Below are 23,177 nucleotides of genomic sequence, written 5' to 3'. Positions count from 1 at the left end.
AGATATGCTAATTATTAGCACATTTAATAATAATACTTTGTAGTACAAAATTATATTTCGCAATTAATAACTAAAAAAGTATAGTTAAATGTCACTGATTTACAGTGCATTCTTAAGCGTTGCAAGCATTTTTTTAATATTAATATTTCAATAAGACAGTTATAATAAATCTTAATCTAAATGTATAGTTAATTTTGACAATCAATAAGAAAATAAAGAAAAGGAATACTATTTTGTTTTATGAAATTAGTCTTTTCGAAATTGTATGGACTAAAAATAGTATCACAATGTGTACGTGTTAAATTTGATTATACTAAACACAATGTAACCTAAGTCCTAGCATCATTAATTAATCATTTTACATCCTACGATAGCCGCGTCTACCGCCTCTGTTGCTTCTTCCGTATGGATCTTCTTGTTCTTTTTTCTTTTTCCATGCATCATATCTTTCAGCCATTTTATATATTTCCTCAGGTACTTCCTGAAATAAAAAGTACAAATTGGTGGACTCTGCTACATAAAATTGATAAGAATTAAAATATTCCTTGTATATCTATTAACCTGATTAGCCTCTTCAAGAATATCAATGAGTGCTTTAGCATGGTGCCAGTCCTGTCTTGTCATAAAAGTGATACTTTCACCTGTTCGACCTGCGCGTCCAGTACGACCGACTCGGTGAACGTATTCCTCTATATCCCGTGGGAAGTCATAATTCAATACGTGTCTAAAATGAGGATAAAAATATATTGATGTCATATCTTGAATAATGTAATGTATTAGTATGTAAAAAACTTACGTAATATCTTCAATATCGATTCCTCGACTAGCCACGTCGGTCGCAAGAAGGATCTGAACAGCTCCAGTCTTCAGATCTTCTAATGCTTGTTCTCTATCTGATTGATCTCTATCACCGTGAATACTCTGACAATCGATATTCGTTAAAGCCAGATCACTAGAGACATCGTCCACTTTTGATTTCTTACCGAAAAATACTATGACCTTATCTTGAGGACCCATTTCTTGGAAGAACTGATGCATCTACAATACATTAATGATAATAATGAACTAATATATAATATAACATTTTCTAAATAATTTGCAGTCAATTTTGTATAAACATATGTGAATATCACTAACCATATCTGTTTTCTCGTCTTCATTAGCCATGTAAATCCTCTGTGTTACAGAATGAACAGCTGCCAAGTCAAGCGATCCAACAAATACTTGAATCGGATTTTTCATGTATGACTGAGCTAAGCGTCTTACACCCTGAGGCCATGTAGCGCTGAAAAGGATAAGTATCATATTAGATAATATTTATTAATTATAATATAATATTGATATTATACATGAATTTTTAGATGAACTATATATTTTGAACTATTTTAGAGAGAGGTACAAATCACTTATTTAAAGAAGTAACATATCTAATAAATTTTATAAATAGAAATAAAAAAAATATATACTCTAAACGGACAAAAAATTATTATGATTAAATTTTTTTTCTTTTCTTTAAAAGAATTCCATTTTTAAAAGTATTAAGAATTTTTTAAAAATATACCTTGTCATAACAGTTTGTCTATTTGGTCGTACACCTAGAAGAGTCTTACGAATTTGAGGTTCGAAACCCATGTCCAACATACGATCTGCTTCATCGAGTATAAGATACGTCACAGCCGACACATCCAATACATTTGCTTGAACCAAATCGTTTAATCTTCCGGGAGTTGCAATTACAATTTGCACACCTTTTGTCACAGTGTCTATTTGCGTTTTACGATTTCCACCACCATATACGCACACCCTTAAATAATTTACAATCAAAACATTATGAAGAAATTAAAAGATATAAGTACATATTATTCGGAATAAACTTACGCTTTAATTCCATGATAAGAGTATTTTCCTACTTCCTTTTCAATCTGCAATGCCAATTCTCTTGTCGGAGCCATAACAAGAACATTTGGCCCAGTACGTTTGTCGCGTGGAGTTACTTGCCCATCGATGTGAATCAAAGCAGGCAGTAAAAAGGCAAGAGTTTTTCCTGAAATTATATAATTATCCTCTTACATATAAATATCCTCATACATGTAATTATCCTCTTACGTACAGGCGTATGTAATAGATCGTAAAATAAAAACAATCGATTCTAGGTTTCTCGAAGTATAAATGTATATCTCTTCATAATATGCAAAATATATTTTTCTATTTCTTGTAAAATATTATAAACCAAGTATTTTATTCTATATAGAAATCAAATCAATTCATTCAAATATTTATATTGAAACAATTAATTGTTTTAATACATATTTGAATAAATTGATTTGATTTTCAATTGTGGATGTACAATCTATACAATGTTTCATCAACATTCTTCGAGGATGTTACAAATTTGTGTGCTAATTGGCGTCGAAAATGGTGCTGACCAATGCTGGTAGTCAAAGACGCTAAACTTGGTCTCTTAATTACCAGGTGGAGCTATTTTCGGCTCCTTATAAAACGCGAAAAATCGCGTAAGCGCAGATGAAATTGAATCTGGATATACAGATCGCGAATCAATCGCCGAGCGGCAAGCCACTTCTTGAACAATTCTAATTTAATTTATTATTATTGGGATTATTAGCATTTTCAGATTGATTGTGTATTGAAAGTCCGGTTATCGGCGCGCAATCATATTTGAAATAAATTGATTTAATAAAGAATATATTATTATAAATATCTAACTTTGACCATGAGAGCGTTCTCTATCGTATTTGATGTATTCATATACCAATCGTTTCTTAAGTCTTAATAAAAATAATCGAACCTGTTCCAGTTTGCGCTATCCCAATGAGATCCTGACCACTCAGTAGAATAGGCCATGCCTGACATTGTATAGGACTTGGTTTTTCAAAGTTTTGTTTTCGTATTTCCGTAAGGATATCTGGAAACTCCTGCAATATAAATGAAGTAACATGTCAGTATTTGTGTTAAAATAATAAATGAATTTATAAATCCAATTGCTTTATTGACACATTATTACATGGAAAGCCTGTTCAAAAGTTTGCACAGGATTTGGTATTTTCATGTTTTCATCAGAACCTCCCGTGTTTTCAAAAACATGTCTAACTTCTATGTTATTGTTAGTTTTCCTGAATTGAGTTACCACTGACTGTGGCATATTAGCAATGGCTAGATCTTCTTTGTAAAAATTTTTTATAATAGGAGGTAAAGCCGCCCATTTCTGCTTCTGACGTTCCTCCTGTAAAAACAGTTGTGTTGTTATACTTGCGTACTCACTTATAATTTATTTTTTATTGTCGTGTGAAACATACATATTCTTCATTAGCCTTGTTCCAATCAAAATTAGCCCAATCAATGTCTTCCTTTTCTTCAGGCTGAGATGTTATTTTTTGCACTGATTCATTTTCATGTGTATTACTTCTTTCAGTTACACCCCTTTCAGTTCCACCCCTTTCAGTTAATAACTCCTTTATTAAATTCTTAGCTCGTTGTTGCGCATCATCTGTACCAGTTAGTGTCACAGCACTCTGTCCATTTTCATTATATTGTTTGTCGATCTATGTAAAAATAATCAATCACATATATTAAATATAGGATTGAATATAATGGATTAAATTTTACAATGCATATTTTATTATTTTGGATATTTTATTTACATTAATTCTAGCACCACTATCTTCTTGTAGAGCTTTAATTTTGCTGCCACCCCTCCCGATGAGTCTTCCAATGTTACTGCTATCAATGTACATAACCAGTCCGTTTGTACCATCTGATTTTTCATCACTCTTTCTATACGAATCATTATTATACTTCTGTCTACTCGAGTCATTGTTATCTCCAAATGATCTGTTAGAGCGTCTATAAAATTGACTTTCTCGTTCCCTTCTATTTCCTCTCCTATGATCATAACCTCGATCATATCTCCTTGATGTTCTATTATCACTTTCCCAATTGTCATCCATTGTCAAAAATAATAGAAATTCTTCTATTTAAAATTAATACCTGAAATATCCCATATGACTGTGAAGTAAAGCTTTTCTTTCTCATGTATAAAAGTATTCAAAAAGTAGAAGCATAAATAATATTTTGTATTGTATTAATAAACTGTAGATAAATTGTTCCAAAACTGTTAAGATTTTCTTATTACAATCATACTAAATGCAATATTATGCTTTATGCAGTATATATCTAAATAAATAAATTTTTTCATATGCTATCATTCCTATTAGATAATAGAGAAGAAATGAATTAAATGTATAAACAATTCGATTTATAAGTATTTTAAATTTATAATAATTGTTCAAGATTCATAGATCATCATTAGGCCTGTTCTTTTTGGCTGAACTTTTACACTAGTTCATCTTTCTTCCTTTTCTCTTCAGGAGGAAAGAAGAAGAAAGATGAACTAAAGTTCAAAAGTTCAGCTAAAAAGAGCAGGTCTATTAATTCACAAATTAAAATGAATTTGACTTCCTACATTTATTCAATCTGATTCAATCCAAAAGTTTGTTTTTTATTTCTGCATTTTCTGAACTGATGTATCCATAAATTCTGAACAGGTGTATCTATAAATTGAAATTAAATGTGTATTTATTTCATTTCAATTTATTACAGCATGGGTAGCAAACAAGAATGGATTGAAATTTTTTTCTATCCAAATGCATATTTTATATAAATAGCAAATATTTTTTTTGGATTTAATTGGATTCAATTGGATGCAATTGGATTGAAAAACTATATTTCCTATTTAAAATTTTGAATTGAACAGTATTCACAATGCAGAAAGAGCTAATATTATTTTTAGATTAGATTATTTATTAGATTGAAAGGCATAGAGATATGCTCCATGCAATTCCTAAATGAATAAAAATGCATTCAGAATTGAAAAGCATTCATTTTAACATTCGTGAATCAATATTTCTGAAAATCTGAATTCATTTCAATTCATTTCAATCAATTCTCTCGCGTTTTGGGAACCATTTAAAGAATGTAGAAATGTAAAACCTCATATTACAAAGTGCGTAACAATGAAAATTGATTTATTTTATACTAGCAGGAAAAAGCGTTTTATGATTCAATATCGCTACAGGGAGGAAATGAATGCCTTGATAAGTTCGATAAGCTTCAGAAGCTTTTTGAACTTTTCTTAAATCGTTTACTATCAATGTTCCATGCAACTCACCAGTACTTTGTGTTAGGTTTCTGATACGTGAATATTGTGTTACAACATTTGCTGAGACAGCACTATACTAATCTCACATGCTGCGACAAGAACAAACATATAAAAAAACCATAAAGGAAAAAAATAAACAAACAACCCCGGAGGACGATGAGACACGTTTTCCGTGTATGATGCCTAACTTACTTGCTTGTTCGATCAGTTTGGATCAGTTCGATTGTCGCTGAATGAATGATTGTCGCTCGAAAGGAAAATCGATGCCTTTTGAGGTTGCCGGCATCCGTTTCAATACATGTCGCACTGCGCTATGATCTCGAACGAGCTGAACGAGAACTATAATATATCCGAATTTCGACCACTTGTAGATACATCATCAACTATCTTACATGGAAACTACAACAAACCCACGTGATTGACGCTCATAATTTTTCCCGGTAACGTTGGAGAGCCTGGAGATGGACCAACGGTCTTGAAATGACTCACAACAATTAACTTCACAAAATAGAATCTGTATGAAAATCATAATTATATAATTGTAAATAGACAGCAGGAACGATGATAAGCATTCATTTTTTCTAATTGCCTGCAACGTATATGATATTATACTTATTGATATTTAATGTGTGGGTGAGTAGCGTATATTCTACTGAAAAAAATTACATCACAGTTGCATGCATGATGAAATCATGTAATTAAAATACATAAATCATATAAAGGATTGTTCCAAATCAGTACGTGATTTTTTTTAAATTACGTAATTTAAAAAGTCACATGATATATTTTTTTTTCTTCTATCTCTATCATTCAATTTTTTAAATTTTGACAACTATAAAATCACATGATGAATGAAATTATTTCTAATATCATGTGATCTGAACGTTCCATTCACGATAAATTAATTACAGTCGACTTTCTCCGGCTTAGAATCTTTGAATTTCTAGTCTTTCAGTATTTACGGATGAGATATAAAGACAAGGGTATGCTCATGCGCACGTTGACTCCCACTGGCCAATCATCAGAATTGTTAACAAGTATACATCAGCGGTAAATTTGAAAGTGTCATTTCAAACATATATATTGCACCTTTTTCCTGGCATATTGTCTGTTTTCTGAATATCGTGCATTCTTTCATTGCACAGCTCATTTTTTATTTGCAGTAAAAGCACAATTCTTATAGTATGTTAACACACAGATGCTACCCAGGAAGATTATCTCCTGCAGCTAAGCATATAGCGATTATAGGTCTTTCGCGTTGCTTGCACTTTTCCACTAAAATATCAAGATTTTATTTTTATACGCCAATATATATATATTACTACTTCAAGATGCCACATTGTGACAAACATTGCCACAATTGACAATTCTGTACAAATATGAAATTTATTTTAATTTTGATGCTTAGAAGGATGAACCTGAACCTCGTGGGCCTCTGTCTAAATTCGCTACATTCTTGTTGTTTATCATATATTAAACAAGGATGACATGACACCTGAAGACTTAGCAAACGAGAATGGATTAAAATGGATTGAAATTTTTTTCTATCCGAATGTGTATTTAAAAAGAAAAAATACCGAATACTTTTTTTTGGATTCAATTGGATTTAATTAGATTCAATTGGATGTAAATGGATTGAAAAACTGCATTTCCTATTCAAAATTTTGAATTAAACAATATTCACAATGTGTGCACAGAAAAAGCTAATATTATTTTTAATTGAAAGGCATAGAGATATGCTTCATATAATTCCTATAAATGAATAAAAATGCATTCAGGACTGAAAAGCATTCATTTTAACATTCGTGAATCAATATTTCTGAAAATCTGAATCCATTTCAATTCATTTCAATCTATTTTCGTTTGCTAGGAATGCATTAGATAGAGAAGAAACAATGACAATAATATTAGGACTCTTTTTATTTTAAACAATACAAAAAGATAAATATAGTAGGCTAATGAGAGCAGCAACGACGCAATTATTTAGTGAACAATCAATAATTAAATATTAGATTGATGTCTTCTTTATTTTGAACGTTTCGACTCTCTTTGGAGTTCTTCTCAGCAAGAATAATATACAAGTATAATATTAGCTCACATATCCATAATGCTTAAATCATCCGCAAATTGATAAAGATGCAGCGTTGTTAATTTGACATTTTTAGAAAAAAATTTTATTAGAGTGATAGATGCGTAAACAATTTAAATGACTTAAATGATTTAATGAATAACTTTAATCATGGAACATGAAGCATTGTGCTAAAGCTTTGTTGAACATATTAAAACTAAAAAGTAGAAATGTTAAAAATCAAATATAAAGATCATATTTAGAACACACGTCTGTGTATGACGACGTGTCATTCAGATATGAAGATGATAGAGAAAAAATGTCTCATTTTATCACATTGGAATCGATGTTTATTGATCGTTCAACAAAATGTTTATTTTGGAACTGTTGGAAGTTTTTTCACCCTGACTGGATTATATTTTCAGATCTAATAGTAAATAATCCAATCAGCGCAAAGAAAACTTCCAACAGTTACAAAATATGAATATTTGCAAAATATAAATATTCTGCTGAACGCAACCATGTATTGAATGACCAATTAGCAAACAGTCGAGTATCATTTGAGGAAATATGAAAGTTTATTAATGTAAAAAATAACTTTATTGAATAATTTATATACGTAAATGTAATTTTTACTATAATAAGTATATAAATCTGTAAGTTAAATAATAATAATTATATGAAACATATATTCCTTCGTTGTTAATTGGAATACATAACGGATTAATCAAAAAATTATAGTTGATACTTATTTCTACCAATTTAAATTAATTTTATAGCGTTTCTAATTGCAGAATTTGGATCGATCAGAGATTAATTAATCAGGAAGTGAATTCATCTAATCAAAATAAAGTATATGTTGTAATTAACCAACTTCTGACTACAGTCAGAAACGTTATTAATCTCAATTTAATTGATGTTTTATCCTTTTTTACTTATTAGAAAAGATAAAGAGTGAATTAAACCGAAATTAAAGTTAATTGACATTGATAGAAATGGGAATTATTTATTATTCTGTTGTCTTCTAATAGTTTCAACTGGAATGTGCAACATCTATTTTTATATAAGCAGGTCTAAAAAATGCTTATAAAAAAATGTGGCACGTTCAATCGATCAAAGTTATGTCTTTGCAATCGATCTCGCCGATATGGATCATTATGCCATTTTTTTAATTAATACCGTTCGATCGAGTTTACTCGCTCAATCCTTTCGCAGGTTGCGGGAAGATACACTTTTCATTCGATTAACTGTTTCGCCACGTTCTGCGAAGTTTCGCGGTAAAACACATTCGTTAGTATTCCCGTTGATGCACGTCGTGCTGCGGCTTGAAGTTAGGCGCGCTTTAATTCTGCCTCTGATGTCTCCTCCGTTCTAAATAATTAATTAATTTTTTTATATCTTGCTTACGTTCTCAGATGTGTAACTCGGATATAATAATGTGACTTTTCCTTTCGCTGATCGTTTACAAATTTATTTCTGATTCTTTTGATTAACTGTATATACGATAGTTCAATTTTCGATCTCTGCAAATAACGGTGATTTACGATGATTGTTGCTTAATCAAAAATTAAATCGTTGCTTTATTATAATTAAAAAATATGTAAAATTGTAACGTTGAGAACTTTCGTACACTTTGCTTGTCATCTTATTTTCCTAATCTATTAATTATTATATTTGAATTCTTTGTTTTTGCCATTAAGCGTAATAATAAAATATCTGTTTAAATTTTAAATACATATTTTAATACATTTGGATATTTTAATATGTTTTATAGTATGTTTGCATTTTCAGTTTCTTTTTAAATATGCTTTACAAAAATTATACATATAAATAGAATTTTATTTTTAAAAATATTAAATGAAATATAAAGAAATGTAAACACAAATTTGGGTCTTACTACAATTGGGTCTACAATTAGTAATAATTCAAAAGTGAATATGCAAATATAATTATATCAAATCTTAATAGACTGTGTGCCGATTCTATTTGTCTATATATTGATTATTGCAATTAATGTCTTGGTAATCAAAATAGGAAGATTTGATTAAAAATAACTTTCTTCTTTTATTTTAAATTTTGATATGAGAATTATTGTCTTAAATAAGCTTAAAACGTAAAAGATTGATTGCCCAATCAATAATTGATATATTTATTATTAAAGTTGTTTCTTGAAGCGGGTTTCTTATTTAGCTATACATTATAAAAATATTTCTTATATATTTAAATATATTAGTAAGCTACATTAATAATATTTACTAAAAAGCAACGTTAAAATTCAAGAAAGAAAATTATATTCTTATTAATTTATCTACATTTTAATAATTACACACACACATACACATACATATGTATATTTATAATAATAATAGGATGTTCTTTAAATATAATTAAATATAATTTAATTATATTTAAATATAATTAATTAAATATAATTAAATATAATTAATTAAATAAAATAATTAAATATAATTAATTAAATATAATTAAATAAAATAATTAAATATAATTAAAAAGAAAAAGCTGCTATAATTCATCAATACGGAGATTACATGTATAAGTCTTCCAGAAGCCAGACTAACTACTATTATTGCAATATCTTGATTGTAATACTCTCTATTGCAGCAATTACGACTACTTGTAATTTCACCGCTTTTTATTTCAAAGTCAGTATCTACAAGTTCCGAGAGCCTCCTGTACACTCATTTTCAAAAGAAACTTTATAAAGAATTACTTCCCGATTCAAGGATATCAGTTCCTTTCGTTCCGGATTCTTCATTCATTTCCGCGGGACGGCAAGACGCAGGGGTTCCGGAATTACGCTTAGATAACTCCAATGTGCACATTTACTACAGTATACGTAACGCAAGCTATAGGAGTTACCTAGGCGTAATTCCTGAACGCACCCCAGCGTTGGCCAGCGTTGGCCAGTCTGCGGAACGTGTGTAGGACACACGAGGCTGGCGATACCTAACGCTGCGCAGAATCGTATCGGCTATGGTGTAACATGAGTTAGACGAGCCGTATTTAATTGTGCACCAGTGTGAAAAGGGACCTTGGAAAGAATGCCGTCGATATCACGCACGGTCTCGCCCTCGATAATCGTTCTTCTAATATTCGAATATTATTCGGGTGAGTTATACCGATCCGCGACGATCCGCGGGAATCGCTCCCGTTCGAACGTGTGTCAGTGTTGTGCAAACTTGTATCACAATTCGAAAGTGTACGATCGAGGTGATTGCGATATGCGGGAATGAATTACGGCAGTAATTTATTCTCCAGGGAGAATCTACGCAACGTAGATTTAATTTCTAATCCCTAAAATAATTTCTGTTATAGTTCTTATCCGGCTTCTGTTAATTTATATCTATCCATTCTCCCGATCTCGCGATCAAAACCTTATTTAGAATTTCTTCCGGATTTTTGGCAAATGTCTCTAAACGCGCACGTTATTTTCGCGTCATAATGTCGCAGTATGATTCAAGAAGTTGTTATTCTAAGAATAGTTCGGGTAAAGTTGTACGTGCGACGAGCTAATATTAATCTGGAAATTTCCCGCCTCTCTGTGTGAACGATGAGGTTGATTTTTAATTGGTTTTGATCCTCGACGATTGTCGAATTTATCATTGACGAATATTACGACTTGAAATTGTACGTTCGTATAATTAAATTGTCGAAAAATGTTTCGCAGGGGTTCGTGGTTCTTCGATAAAATCTTTGGACGTGCCGATAGCTGTGCGCAACGGAACCGGACCGGTGGATTTGACCTGTGCCTACCAGATTGACGAAAATGAAAACGGACTTGTAATCAAATGGTTTCACGAAGCGTATCAAATCTATCAGTGGATTCCGCCAAGTAATTTGCAGTCTTGCCCGCACCCACGCGATCCCGTTATAACTTACACGTCGGCTCCGCGGTATCTGCGCGCTATTATTAAATTTACCTATCGGCGGCTGCGTTATATACGTAGGAACTGTCGCGATACATCGCGAAGAGTATTGAAACGATGCGCGGCTATCCGTGGAAAGAGAAATGTCGTAGCTCGAAGTTATTATAGTGTATGCGACCTTAACGAGAAAAAAAAAATGTAAGCCGCGAAATGAAATATGTACTTTTGCTCACTTGCATCAGAAGGCGTAAAAAATACTTTGATTTTTTAACTGAGCAATCCCAAGCAGAATCACAAGTCATTATTAAAATGATGTCAAAATGATTATTAAAAGTCATTTTTCAATCATTTCCGATTCATTTTAATGTCATTTTATCATACATTATCATACATTATCAACATTATCATAACTTGTTCTGCGTGAAATTTTATATAATTTGTACTAAACTTTGTGTTTTTTGAGAGATTTCTTTCAAATTGCGTGTGATACTCGAGGCTGAATTTACAGCTATTAATTAAAATTTGTTTATAGTTACATATTTAACCGTAGAATCATAAATGCACGTCAAGTTTACGATAGTTTATATGATTCTTGGATTAATAATATTATAAGGATTTTATCTCGATAAGAGACTGTATTGACAAATTTTTACAAAAAACTTGATGTTACACAAACATTAAAAATAATTAAGTTTATAATTTAAATAATTAATTTCAACATTTTCACAAATACGGAATATAATGAGAAAAAGATCGAATTACTTTTATATTAATATCTTTTAAATCTTGAAAAAAAAGAAATTGGTAAATTTATTATTTTCAAAATTTAGTAAACAAATAGTGATTTTAGATAAACGACTTGGTAATGTTCTCTTCCCCAAAAGTATTATCCCATTAAAAGATACTTTGTTTAATATTATTACCTCGTTTGTTTAATTTAAGTTCGACATATCATCTCTAAAATCAGTACACAATATTTAAAAAACATTTTTTAACATTTATTTATAATTTAATATAAATAAATAATTTATTTAATATTTTTGAGCTAAATAAATATTTAAAAAGTATTTTTTTTTAATCTTTTTAAATATTATATGCTAATAGAATGCATTTATGCCACCAGTACCGCCACAAGATATTGGTATCATCGAAGGAATTGCGGAATATCCGGTTGAAAACCTGAAGAATCCATATTCGTGTTCGATGATAAGATTGAAGACTGTTACGATAAACATGACAGGCGAATATACGTGTACGATCAGCACATACCAAGATGAAGCGAGCAATTCGACAAAGATGATTGTTTATGGCAAGTTTGCAAGAGAATTTAATTAAAAATTTAGCATGTCTTTTTAATTGATCGTTCACACTGTTTAACTGATTGATTATCTTTTTTTGTTTTTAAGTACCGGAAAGCAACATGACGATACGTACTTATCCTTTTAATAAGACTCACGTGAATTTAACATGTGTGGTCATGGGTGCGCTACCACGACCGTCTCTGAAACTTTACGTCAACAAGATCGAGAGAAACAGTTATGAAAGCGATCGGGGACCCTTAACGGATTGGTACAAGGGTAACCCTCAAACATCACTGGACGTCATCGTCGAGAATACGTTGGATGCTGCTATTTTCGAGTGCGAAATGTCGATCCCCGAAACAGAATATAAACGCCGAGAACGGATCATCTATTATCCCAGTTCGAATCGTTCCAATGTGACAGTCAATGCACTTTAACACAAGTGTTCTTATTGTTATTTAACTCATTGTTAACTCAAAGTGTTCTTATCGTTATTTAACTCGTTGTTAACTCAAATTATCTTCTAAAGAGTGAGGAGAAATAATATATAGAAACCTATTTTTTGTTAAATCTCATCGGCAGAATACTTTCTTAAATAACAAACTATAAATATTAATGTAGACTTAACAAAATTTACGATAATCTTGCCAAGAATCGGACAAGACAGTTTAAACACGCCTAATTCTCGAACTTTCAAGCAAGCCTTTTTTTAATTTATCAAGTAGATGAGATGTTTATTAAATGTATATTCCTTCCTTATGTTTCAGCGCAATTACTACACTATCGCACAAATGTTTCACAAGGGAGGCACTACGCGATGTTGCTTGTCGATATCCTTTGTATTGCCATTCTTAGATTAATATGGTAGGATTAAGGTAGACTGATTTAATCACAAATTGTACTCCAGAGAAATAAATATTTATTTATTAAATAAATATTTAATGTAATTTAATTTTGGACCTCGAGCCATCAACTTATTTTATTTTGAAAAAAAAAGAAATAATACAATTTTATCTTACCGATTATCTCTATTCAACCTATTTTTTCATTTTCCTAAAGCACATATAAATAATATATATGTCGCTCGAATTGTCTGTTGATTCTTCAATGGTTTTTAATATTCGTTATTTAACCTTTTGCGTATAGCAGTCATAGCTATATCAAAATGACAAAGTGGGTGCGTGCGTTGGGGGTGGGAGAGATAATCTTGGATAGTGGGGATGATATCTGGAAGCAGCATCCTTCAAGATTATCATTCGCTTCCCGGCACTCACCTGGGGTAAGTAACCATCCGCAGCAAATCTATCTTTTAATAATTCGTACAAGTTTATAATAGCATCTTAAATTGTCACAGGACTACTAAATTCGAATGTAATTATTTTATAATTATTAAAATATATTATTTTTTATTTTCTCGTTTATAACACTACTTTTAATTTGATAATGTGTTGTACTCTTGTATAATGTGGATCGAAAATTTGTGAACAATTTTTAAAATCGTGAACAACTGATAGTTTTATACGATATAAATTCATCTTGTTAAAAACGTGCAAACAAACTGTAATTATATTTTAATTGCAGTTAGAAAGATTATAATTAAAATGAAATATATGTATATTATACTCGAATATCTTAGATCGATATTAATTCAAAATGTATGCTATATTTCAGTGAGATTTTAATTTATTAACAGTTAGTAGCATTATTTAAAAAAATTTTTTTGCGTTTGTTATTACTAACACATTTCCATTGTTTATAATAGAGCATTCGCATCTGCAACTGAAGTCATCAGGCTTATCATCAGTGCCGAATTTATCATCTCGCTCTTAATCGCCAATACTTTATAAAAAATGAATCACCCTTGGATGCTACTTTTTTTCGCAGGTAACATATAATTAACTGACTTATTTTTCTGCATGTTGCATATAAACGTGAAAAGAAAGAAACTAATATAAATAATATAATAAAAATAAGATCACGTGCCAAGCAAGGTCTTAATGCTAAGTTATTGAAAACATAAATAGTTTATTGTAACAAACATTGAGTCATTTTCAATGTTAACAAAATAAAAATCAAACGCTCATTTGAATAACGATCTTGAATAAAACATGTAACATAACTTTAAAAAGAATTCTTTACATACATAACGTTCGTTATATACACAACAAACTTATATATTATTAGAATTTTTTAAGTTATGTTACATGTTTTTTTCATCGTTATTCAAATGAGCGTATGATTTTTATTTTGTGTCAAAATTAACATTGAAAATCCAATTAGAGTCAAAATATTTGTTACAATAATCTGTTTGTTTTTTCAATAATTTAGCATTAAGACCTTGTTTGGCTCATAGCCCTATTTTTATTATATTAATTTTATAAATTATTTGAGCCTTAGTTCTTATATTATTTTTAATTTATAACACTGATAGCCTATTTGGGAGAATTACAAATCCAAATGAGGTCTTTCATAATGCCCAACGTATAAATTGCTAATTGATGATTTATTGATGCTCAGTAAAATTGTTCATTATAAAGTGTATATGAAAAAGAATGAGAACATTTAGAATGCTGTTGATAAACATTGTAAATCTTTACGTCGCATGTGACACGTAAAAGCCATTAAATCAGTTATAATGTTAACATATAATTAAAGTTGTTTATATCTCAGAAATGGTTGAGTTTTCTACCTATGTTTACTAAGGTTTTGTTATTTAGTATGGTGTATATCATATAAATACTGATTTATTTTGTATATCTTGTTTAAAAGACAGCACAATATTCGGAAAAAAATGCTGAAACTACCATTATTTTTTTCATATTATAATAGAATGTCATATTATAATGAAAGTTGTGGGCGTGACATGGTTACATAGTGCTGGTCTATCATGCCAGAGGTTCCAGGTCCAATAGGAACCAAAATATTATTTACGCTCGTGTCTCCTCTCGGGAAAGACCGGCAATCTCCCGAGAGTATCCTAGCTCACAGAAATATCTCTTAAAAAATCCGCTGTTCGGAACCGGCATTAAAATTGTAAGTCCCATATGCTTGTAGTAATTGAATAATCAGCGCACAACCATATGAGAAAGATGTAACATAGATTAGAGACCTAACGTAAGAAGAAGAAAATAGAATGTCATGTTAACTTCATAACATGTTAAACCTAAAAAGGAGATCTGTGAAATTAGCACGATTCTATTAATAAATATTTAAAAAATAATGAAAGTTCTATGGTAACTCTCTCTCTTTCTCTCTCTCTCTCTCTCTCTCTCTCTCTCTCTCTCTCTCTCGCTCTCTCTCTCTTCATAGTTCTACAGTTCCTTATAAAAATAAAAAACAGTTTTGTATTTTTTATATTAAAAAACCAGAATTAAAAATATGTTAGATTCGTAAATCTAATATAATACTGCCCTTCTAAAGTACAAGAAAAAAATGAATATTTTCACTTTTAATTACCCATACTTTTAGATCCCGTTAGTATTATATAATACTTTAATTCTTTTTCTTGGTAAATATTTAGATAAATATACATATATTTTATTCGCTTACATACTTAAATATGATTGAATATGTACTTAAATATTATAAAAATTTTTTTAAAATTCTACTTTTTTTATATTTAATTTTATAAAAAAATTTTAAGAAAGAGAGAAAGAGAGAGAAAGAGAGAGAGAGACAGAGAAAATTTATAAATTTTGCATTATTGCTTATGCGGTTTTTAATATACAATATCATATAATATCTCACAATACTTTTGCAATAAAGTACATTAATTATAAAGATATTTCAAAGAGAAGCTAAGTGAAGTTAATAATTACGGTATCTACAGCCTCTTTTATGTTTGCGGGATAATCGGATCAAAACCGGACTATAAGTGATACCACAGAATTTCACGTCAATCTTTCAGAAATAGTGGGCTTTTGCAGTTTGTGCTAAAAATAGTTTTCTAATCGTTCAATGCTATTATAATTCATGTTATTTTGGACATAATTTTCGAAATTAATTTTGTAAAACTAATTTGTTTAACGATAAACAAATGGGACAAGAATTACATAACTTATCGATTACTTAAAAACACTCCAATCAGTAGTACACAATGTTTCAAAAATATTAAAAAATATATTTTTGAAATATTTATTTAATGTAGAAATATTAAATAATTGTTAAAAAATGTTTTTTAAATATATTGTGTGCTGATTGGGACATTAGAATAAGATGTTATATGCTACAAATATACAAAATAACTAATATTAAAATCAAATTACATTCTGAGAGAAACAAATTAATTAAACAATAAGAAGTAAGATGTGTTTATATTTTGTAATTATGTTAGAAAGAAATATGCAATAATATTCTGGAGTTAAATTAACTAATGACTTCTACTATGTTATATAAAATAAATTTTATATAAATAAATTTTAATTTTAAAGCTTCTACTCTGACATACTTAATTTTTCCGACTTATATATAAGTAGACGTAAAAATGTATTTTATTTAGTTATTTAAGCTTTTACTGTCCAGAAGTACAGATATCATATTTTTCTAAATATACTAAATTTTTTTAAGAAAAATAATAAAAATGACAGTAATAGATAAAAAATGAGTCTTTCTATATTATAATTCTATATTACATATTTCGACGTACTACTAACGTATTACTGGTTTTTTTTATTTATAATGGAATTAACACGATTTGTTAAATTACAAAATTGTTTAAAAACATATAGGCTGATAATAACGATCCAAAATAAAAATTCCGAAAGTTGAGGAAAGTTCCGTAAAGATATGCATTGGCTTGTATAATATAACGTAAGTTGTAATTACTTGATTGACATTCATTGATGGCTTCGCCGTCACATCCATAAATGCATTGCGTTGCAACATACTTGGATTTATTATAAACTTCTTTCTGAGTTTTATAAATTTCTCTCATCCGTTTGACGTTCGATAAAAATTATGTTCTAATTATCGATCGTCTACGTTGTACTCTTTTTTATTATTTTTAATTACTTTTTTATTCTAAAAAATTCAAAAGCTGCATCTATAATTTTTTAATGTTTTTTTAAACGTTATTTTTTTCACACACACACACACACACACACACACACACATAAACATCAAGTTAATTATCTTTATTGATATATGTACGATTTACATAATGGATGCCTTTATCATTCTTTCGTTTTTTATTTTTTATTTATCTTTTTTTTTCTTTTTTTTTAATCATGTAACATGAATTTTGTTAGCATTTTTTAGGTCTTCAATAATTTTATCTGTTTTTGCAGTGTGTGCGTTGTGGAGCTTCGGTGAGACCGTTCCTTGCGATCAGTGCGGACGGGAGTGTGCCGACATATGCGGCACCCGGCAATTTCGCGCTTGTTGCTTCAACAATATGCGGAAGAGACATTCCGACTTCTTTGGCCTGAAATTTTGGATGAGACCACGGAGATATGCGCTTCACTTTTACCCTGATTACGACGCTTAATCACAGCGCTATACACATCCAACACAATTATGGAGAATCCCACGATATAAAGCTAGTTATTGTGCTCAATGTTATATTTACTACCCACGCATATCGTTCAATTAAAGTCGCATAATGTCGCCTATATTTTTCCCGCAACTTTTCTCCTTTCTCTTCTCTTCGGTAACACGCTTGTTGATGCCAATAATTAAAATTAAAGATATTATCCAGCAGCAAGATATTCGAATATAATTCTTTGTGTATAATATAAAAATCTCTTGCGCCTGATTTTATATATAGAATATTATGTGCGATTCTTGATTAGTTAACTTCAATGAAGTCTGTGGAAGGGGAATCGAGTGACGATATGCATATTAATAATATACGCATATATATATAAAATAAAAAGTATTTTTATTTTGCAAAAATATAAAATTATATATTTTTAAATTTGTATTTTTTTTGTCAAGCTGTGCTTATACCTCAGATAGATTTATATTACAATATTAATAAATATATAATATCAACTTTGGATTTGTTATACTGTTACAATTTTCTTGAATTTAAGTATAATTTGTAACGAAACCTTGGTCAGGTAACTGAAAAGTAATGAATGATTTAACTGAAAACTAAATTACAGTAGTCTTAAATGTAATGAATGTTATATTAAATTTCATGTACAAATATACAAATATACTTTTCAGTTACAGATACATTAAATTTAATGTCATGAAATTAAATTCAACTTGTGTAATTTAAAAATATATTAAATTTCATGTTATTTTTAACAGTGTGTGTAAAATATGTACTATTGCCAAAATTTCGTTGATTAAATCATACATTGTTAAAAAAAAAGCAAGTACATTAAAATTTTGATGTTGTCAATGAAAATGAAGTTATAAGTAATTTAAAATTTTATGAAGTTTAGTACATTTTTTATTAAATTTTATGCAAATTTACATAAAATTTAATTAAAAATGTACTAACTTCATAAAATTTTATGAAAAGTATACAAAGGTTTGCACACAATTAAATTATTCTATTGCGATTAAAATTATGCACAGCTTGATTTTCATTATGCAAATAAAACAGTAGCTATTATTCTATAATTGAATCTATTATGTAGACAATTTGCTTCCTAATATCATTTTCTATAATATTATTTCTATTTTCTTTGCATGATTTTTTGATTTTTTAAAGCTCATTCCTTGAGCAGTATTCATGTGTTTACGTTTTATTGATGTGCATCCATCGTTTGGTGGAAGATTGCTGCTACTCACAAAAGTCTCCCGATCTATTACTTCTATATAATAAAAATAAGTGGTATGTATTAATCATAAAAGAAAATTTATTCTGTATATACATAGATCCATCGTACATATATGCATACGCGCGCGCGCACACACAAATACATATATGTATACATAGTGTGTGTGTGTGTGTGCGTGTGCGTGTATGTGTGTATGTGTGTGTACACATAAAATAGAGAAAAATGACATCGCTGTAATCGGTGCATACCTCCAATATCTTCCGTGTCATTATTTGATAAAGATTTATTTTTTACATTATTGTTAGAAGTAACTTTGATATTTTGTGTCAGTCTTGAGTTATCTGTCTCTGAATCATCAATCTCCGAATCATCAATCTCTTCATCCAGCATCAAGGTATTAATGTTTTCTTTAGTAATATTACTATACGCTTCGGACATAATTTTTCTAATTAGCTGTTGCCCGGTAAATGAGTTACTGTAAAATATAACATTCGTTTTACAAAGCTAATTACAACATTAATACATTCGCGACCGACGGTTGTCGGTTAAGAATTTAGCTGAATATACTGCAAGGATCTGTCATTTAAATGTGTGTGGATATATAATAAAAAATATTGCTTCTCGATATAATACTTATAATCACTTGTTTAGAATAAAAAAAAATTAAATATTACAAACACATACTAAAAAAATATGAATGAAAAATTACTGGCAATATTAAAATTGATAGAATTGCTTAAATTAATTACATATATTTTTTAAAAACAAATATAATGAATTTACTACAATGTAAAAAATTTAATATTTTTACAGATTAGTTGTATGTCGTTATATAAGTTGTCGTTGAGTAAATGAGAATGAGTTATGAAAGTGTTGATTATCATCTCGTGTAACATATATAAGCATTATGAGTAGGAGTAATGCCGATAGTAATTTGAAAAGACGTGCAACAAGTAATAAAGTTCTAGTCATTAAAATATTTATAAATTATGAACATGAAAGGATAGCACGAGTGACTTCAAGTCTAGGATGGTCGGATTATGATCTGAAGATCCATCGAGATCCACTGAGATTCCACCTGTGCTACACAAACATGTTTTTTTCGCGTGGAGATCATCACTCCAATCTAATTCTGACATTCAGCTAACAAATTTTAAATGACGTAGGACTACGTTACCAGTATTCAACTGAAGAATTTGAAATGACATAAGAGTATATTACTAGTTTCAAATACAAGTAATTTCAAACTTACTGTGACAAATTTCTGTCTTCCCAGTCCACACACAACCACGATTTCAAGTTGTGTGGTAAGCTTTGATCATTTGGGAGCCAGGGTTTTGCACCCACATATTGAAACTGTGGTGCATATCGATACAGCTCATCGTACCAGAAGCAACATTTCAAGAGTATATATCTTGTATGAAACCTATTCAAATATAATATACATATATATCTCCATTCGTATAAAAGAGAATAATGTTAACTTTGATGAATCGTTTATAGGAACATTACCAAATTCTGCATATAGTAGCCAAAGCTATTAAAACAATCTTCCACGCTTGACCCGATTTCATTCTGGATATAAAATAATGAGAGGCAATCCATGACATATTTTCTATTCTGGTCATGAGCTTTCCAAAGCCTTGCGTTCTCGCAAGTACATACTCCAGATTTTGTCTACTAGGTAAACTATACATCCCGTCTCTCATTTGAATGAGAGATTTCAAAGTCACATAATCATTCTTTAGACACATTCTGTAACAATTGTCCAACGCTTTGCCCAATTTGACCATGAACATGAAGCCTTTGTCATTTCGAAATTTATATTTCATTCGATAAATCAAGCGATTTAGGACTGCAACATTTCTATGTAAATCATCCATTAATTCAAAATCATGGATCACTGTGCTTAATGTCTTTTTAAATTGAGATACATCAACACCTAAAAACGAAAACAAAGTTACCTACAGATGTATATTTTTGCAATCACTTTATTGTTACAAGCTGTATTAGAAAGAAGTTTTATGATAGGCAACAAATATATTAGCTCTCTCTCTCTCTCTCTCTCTCTCTCTCTCTCTCTCTCTCTCTCTCTCATAAATACTTCTTTCTTGATTTGTTTTTTTTTTGATATAATACTCAAATGTAAATATCCAAAATACATATGTTTCAACCTTCTATCTGATCATTTCCAATGTTACAAATATAGTTTACATTAAAACAATTATAATGATACATACTAAAAATTCTAGAAAAGTCTAGCGCTTATAATATTAAAAACCTCAATTCTGAAGCAACAATGTGTACTTTTTGAGAAGAGATCCAATAATAACCTTATATGATGGCAATTATAATTGTTAACTGATACGTTGTAATAAGATGGGATTCATTCCTGGAATGACACCATGAACAGATTTAAGACAAGATCCTATAACTTCTTGTGATCATATCAAGATTTTCAGATTGCACACGTTGTTACTTCAATTGAGATTTTTAATATTATAAGTGCTAGACTTTTCTAGAATTTTTAGTATGTCATTGTAATTTGTTTTAATGTAGACTGTATTTGTAACATTGAAAAGGATCGGCTAGAAAGTCGAAACGTCTGTATTTTGATTAGTTAAATATAATATTTATAACAATAGCAAAGAATATCTTGCTTGTGCTCTGAGTCCTTTAACTGATTATTTTAATTTATTTAATGGAGCATTAAATTACTTTTTATGTAAATATCCATATCTAATAAAAAAAAACAAATAATTATTCAGAACACATGAATTCGATGCATTTTAATTTAAAAATATATTGGGTCATCTAAAAAGTTGACATCAACACCATCTAGTGACAAAAATATCGCGGATACTTTTTAGATGACCCAATATAACCAAGAAAAAATATATACCAGTTCTTTTAGCATCTGGTGGCTTGATTTGCCACATTGTACGCGGCGGTCGTTCCAAAGTAACATGATTCCAAAATGCCATCATTTTTACAAGTTTCAATGATATAAGTTTACGTTACACACGTAAAATTTGCAACGTAACAAAAATGTATAACACACAATCACGTGGCGCAATTACAAAACGACAATTCTAACCATAACCGCAGACGGAAGCTAAGAGCGAATTTACAATAAAAGTATAGAAGAATATAGAATCGTGGAGAATTGACCAATCATAGTCTCTCTTTCACTGTGATTGGTTAGCTTGCTATCTTCGACTTTCGAGCCCTGCGATGATCGCATCAACATTCAATACTCCACATAACGGCCGTTGGTGGATGATTTTATTTCTGATCGAATTTCATCTTAAAAATTTTTGTCTTAAAAGTGAGATCTGACTATGCATTGTATCCAACTCCCCCGCTGCGAGGGATCACGAATCCTATTCAAAGATATATGATGTTAGCAACATAGAACTCTTTGCGCATGTGCGACTTGTCTCGGTGATACATTCTATAACATTTTTGAATAATAAAAATTTTCCTAAATTGTATCTTTTTCCTAAATTGTAATGAACAATGATATTAATGATGAAATATTAATTGAAATTGTAATGAATACTGATGAAGTATTACTGAATTTCATTTTGAAATATGTATCAATTAATTGATCCACTTTTAATATTATTTCATTAAGATTTTATTATAATTTATTAAAAATTTATTAAGGAGACTTTCATTTGAATTGGGTTGAAAAAATGATTCTTTTTTGTATTTTCTTAAAGTTTTACATTTCAAGAATACTCAGTTCTAAATTATATTCGCAAAACTGATAAAGTTACAAGACCTTAAAGCGGTCACGCACAGGCAGGTAGAAAATAATTCAATAATTCTTCCGGTCGTCCCAACGGTTTTGTCTGCCTAACAGGGATTAACAGTCCTTTCTTAAACAGGGGGGAGGGGGCTTTTCATTGGGAGCGAATATGCGAAAAAAGTCGATTTTCTCGAAAGTGCGTTTTTCTCGAAACGAGGTTTTAAAATTGATGGGCATTATATCTATGAGAATTATAA

General features: G+C 29.8%; 4 protein-coding genes across 8 annotated transcripts; 2 read left to right on the top strand and 2 right to left on the bottom strand.

Annotated features, from left to right (window-relative positions):
• Positions 1 to 5: 5 nt before the first annotated feature.
• On the bottom strand, positions 6 to 5,522 carry LOC105143098 (putative ATP-dependent RNA helicase DDX43). Of its 2 annotated transcripts, none has more exons than XM_011051119.2 (11): positions 5,369 to 5,522; positions 3,660 to 4,005; positions 3,315 to 3,560; positions 3,023 to 3,241; positions 2,807 to 2,933; positions 1,879 to 2,044; positions 1,562 to 1,804; positions 1,138 to 1,285; positions 797 to 1,038; positions 562 to 724; positions 6 to 481 (listed from the first exon to the last, which is right to left on the bottom strand). In XM_011051119.2, exons 2-11 carry the CDS (start codon positions 3,963 to 3,965, stop codon positions 359 to 361), a joined length of 1,983 nt encoding a protein of 660 aa, XP_011049421.2. In that variant the 5' UTR covers positions 3,966 to 4,005; positions 5,369 to 5,522; the 3' UTR covers positions 6 to 358. The 2 variants fall into 2 exon arrangements, with proteins under 2 accessions (XP_011049421.2, XP_011049422.2); XM_011051120.2 differs by lacking the exon at positions 5,369 to 5,522 and adding an exon at positions 5,186 to 5,362.
• Positions 5,523 to 10,162: 4,640 nt separating this feature from the next.
• LOC105143097 (uncharacterized) lies at positions 10,163 to 13,367 on the top strand. 2 transcript variants are annotated; one of them, XM_087412443.1, is made up of 5 exons: positions 10,163 to 10,475; positions 10,933 to 11,097; positions 12,255 to 12,440; positions 12,538 to 12,831; positions 13,200 to 13,367. In XM_087412443.1, exons 1-5 carry the CDS (start codon positions 10,307 to 10,309, stop codon positions 13,298 to 13,300), a joined length of 915 nt encoding a protein of 304 aa, XP_087268569.1. In that variant the 5' UTR covers positions 10,163 to 10,306; the 3' UTR covers positions 13,301 to 13,367. The 2 variants fall into 2 exon arrangements, with proteins under 2 accessions (XP_087268569.1, XP_011049419.1); XM_011051117.2 differs by having other exon boundaries at positions 10,166 to 10,373.
• A 150-nt stretch (positions 13,368 to 13,517) lies between these two features.
• LOC147907614 (U-scoloptoxin(20)-Cw1a-like) lies at positions 13,518 to 18,133 on the top strand. Of its 2 annotated transcripts, none has more exons than XM_087412453.1 (3): positions 13,518 to 13,711; positions 14,195 to 14,316; positions 17,718 to 18,133. In XM_087412453.1, exons 2-3 carry the CDS (start codon positions 14,283 to 14,285, stop codon positions 17,915 to 17,917), a joined length of 234 nt encoding a protein of 77 aa, XP_087268579.1. In that variant the 5' UTR covers positions 13,518 to 13,711; positions 14,195 to 14,282; the 3' UTR covers positions 17,918 to 18,133. The 2 variants fall into 2 exon arrangements, with proteins under 2 accessions (XP_087268579.1, XP_087268580.1); XM_087412454.1 differs by lacking the exon at positions 13,518 to 13,711 and adding an exon at positions 13,723 to 13,803.
• A 156-nt stretch (positions 18,134 to 18,289) lies between these two features.
• On the bottom strand, positions 18,290 to 22,642 carry LOC105143096 (uncharacterized). Of its 2 annotated transcripts, XM_011051116.2 has the most exons (5): positions 22,069 to 22,627; positions 20,679 to 21,108; positions 20,419 to 20,592; positions 19,415 to 19,641; positions 18,290 to 19,199 (listed from the first exon to the last, which is right to left on the bottom strand). In XM_011051116.2, the coding sequence occupies exons 1-5, from the start codon at positions 22,151 to 22,153 to the stop codon at positions 19,048 to 19,050; spliced, it is 1,068 nt and encodes a 355-aa protein (XP_011049418.1). In that variant the 5' UTR covers positions 22,154 to 22,627; the 3' UTR covers positions 18,290 to 19,047. The 2 variants fall into 2 exon arrangements, with proteins under 2 accessions (XP_011049418.1, XP_087268566.1); XM_087412440.1 differs by lacking the exon at positions 18,290 to 19,199 and having other exon boundaries at positions 19,227 to 19,641; positions 22,069 to 22,642.
• Between the last annotated feature and the right edge of the window lie 535 nt (positions 22,643 to 23,177).

Source organism: Acromyrmex echinatior, chromosome 13, assembly GCF_024713525.1.
Source record: "Acromyrmex echinatior isolate Ae372 chromosome 13, ASM2471352v2, whole genome shotgun sequence".
In the NCBI taxonomy this organism is placed as follows: domain Eukaryota; kingdom Metazoa; phylum Arthropoda; class Insecta; order Hymenoptera; family Formicidae; genus Acromyrmex; species Acromyrmex echinatior.
Note: the sequence above shows the minus strand (reverse complement) of the source record. Positions and strands in the feature narration are given on the sequence as shown.

Coding starts and splice junctions, on each gene's coding strand:
- LOC147907614 (XM_087412453.1), top strand. CDS start 14,283: ATGAATCACCCTTGGATGCTACTTTTTTTCGCAG. Junction 14,317..17,717: donor GATGCTACTTTTTTTCGCAG/GTAACATATAAT, acceptor CTGTTTTTGCAG/TGTGTGCGTTGTGGAGCTTC.
- LOC105143096 (XM_087412440.1), bottom strand. CDS start 22,153: ATGATGGCATTTTGGAATCATGTTACTTTGGAACGACCGCCGCGTACA. Junction 21,109..22,068: donor ACCAGATGCTAAAAGAACTG/GTATATATTTTT, acceptor TTTCGTTTTTAG/GTGTTGATGTATCTCAATTT. Junction 19,642..20,418: donor GAAGACAGAAATTTGTCACA/GTAAGTTTGAAA, acceptor TATATTTTACAG/TAACTCATTTACCGGGCAAC.
- LOC105143097 (XM_087412443.1), top strand. CDS start 10,307: ATGCCGTCGATATCACGCACGGTCTCGCCCTCGATAATCGTTCTTCTA. Junction 12,441..12,537: donor GACAAAGATGATTGTTTATG/GCAAGTTTGCAA, acceptor TTTGTTTTTAAG/TACCGGAAAGCAACATGACG. Junction 12,832..13,199: donor ACGGATCATCTATTATCCCA/GTTCGAATCGTT, acceptor CTTATGTTTCAG/CGCAATTACTACACTATCGC.
- LOC105143098 (XM_011051119.2), bottom strand. CDS start 3,965: ATGGATGACAATTGGGAAAGTGATAATAGAACATCAAGGAGATATGAT. Junction 3,242..3,314: donor ACAAGGCTAATGAAGAATAT/GTATGTTTCACA, acceptor CTGTTTTTACAG/GAGGAACGTCAGAAGCAGAA. Junction 725..796: donor ATCGATATTGAAGATATTAC/GTAAGTTTTTTA, acceptor TCCTCATTTTAG/ACACGTATTGAATTATGACT.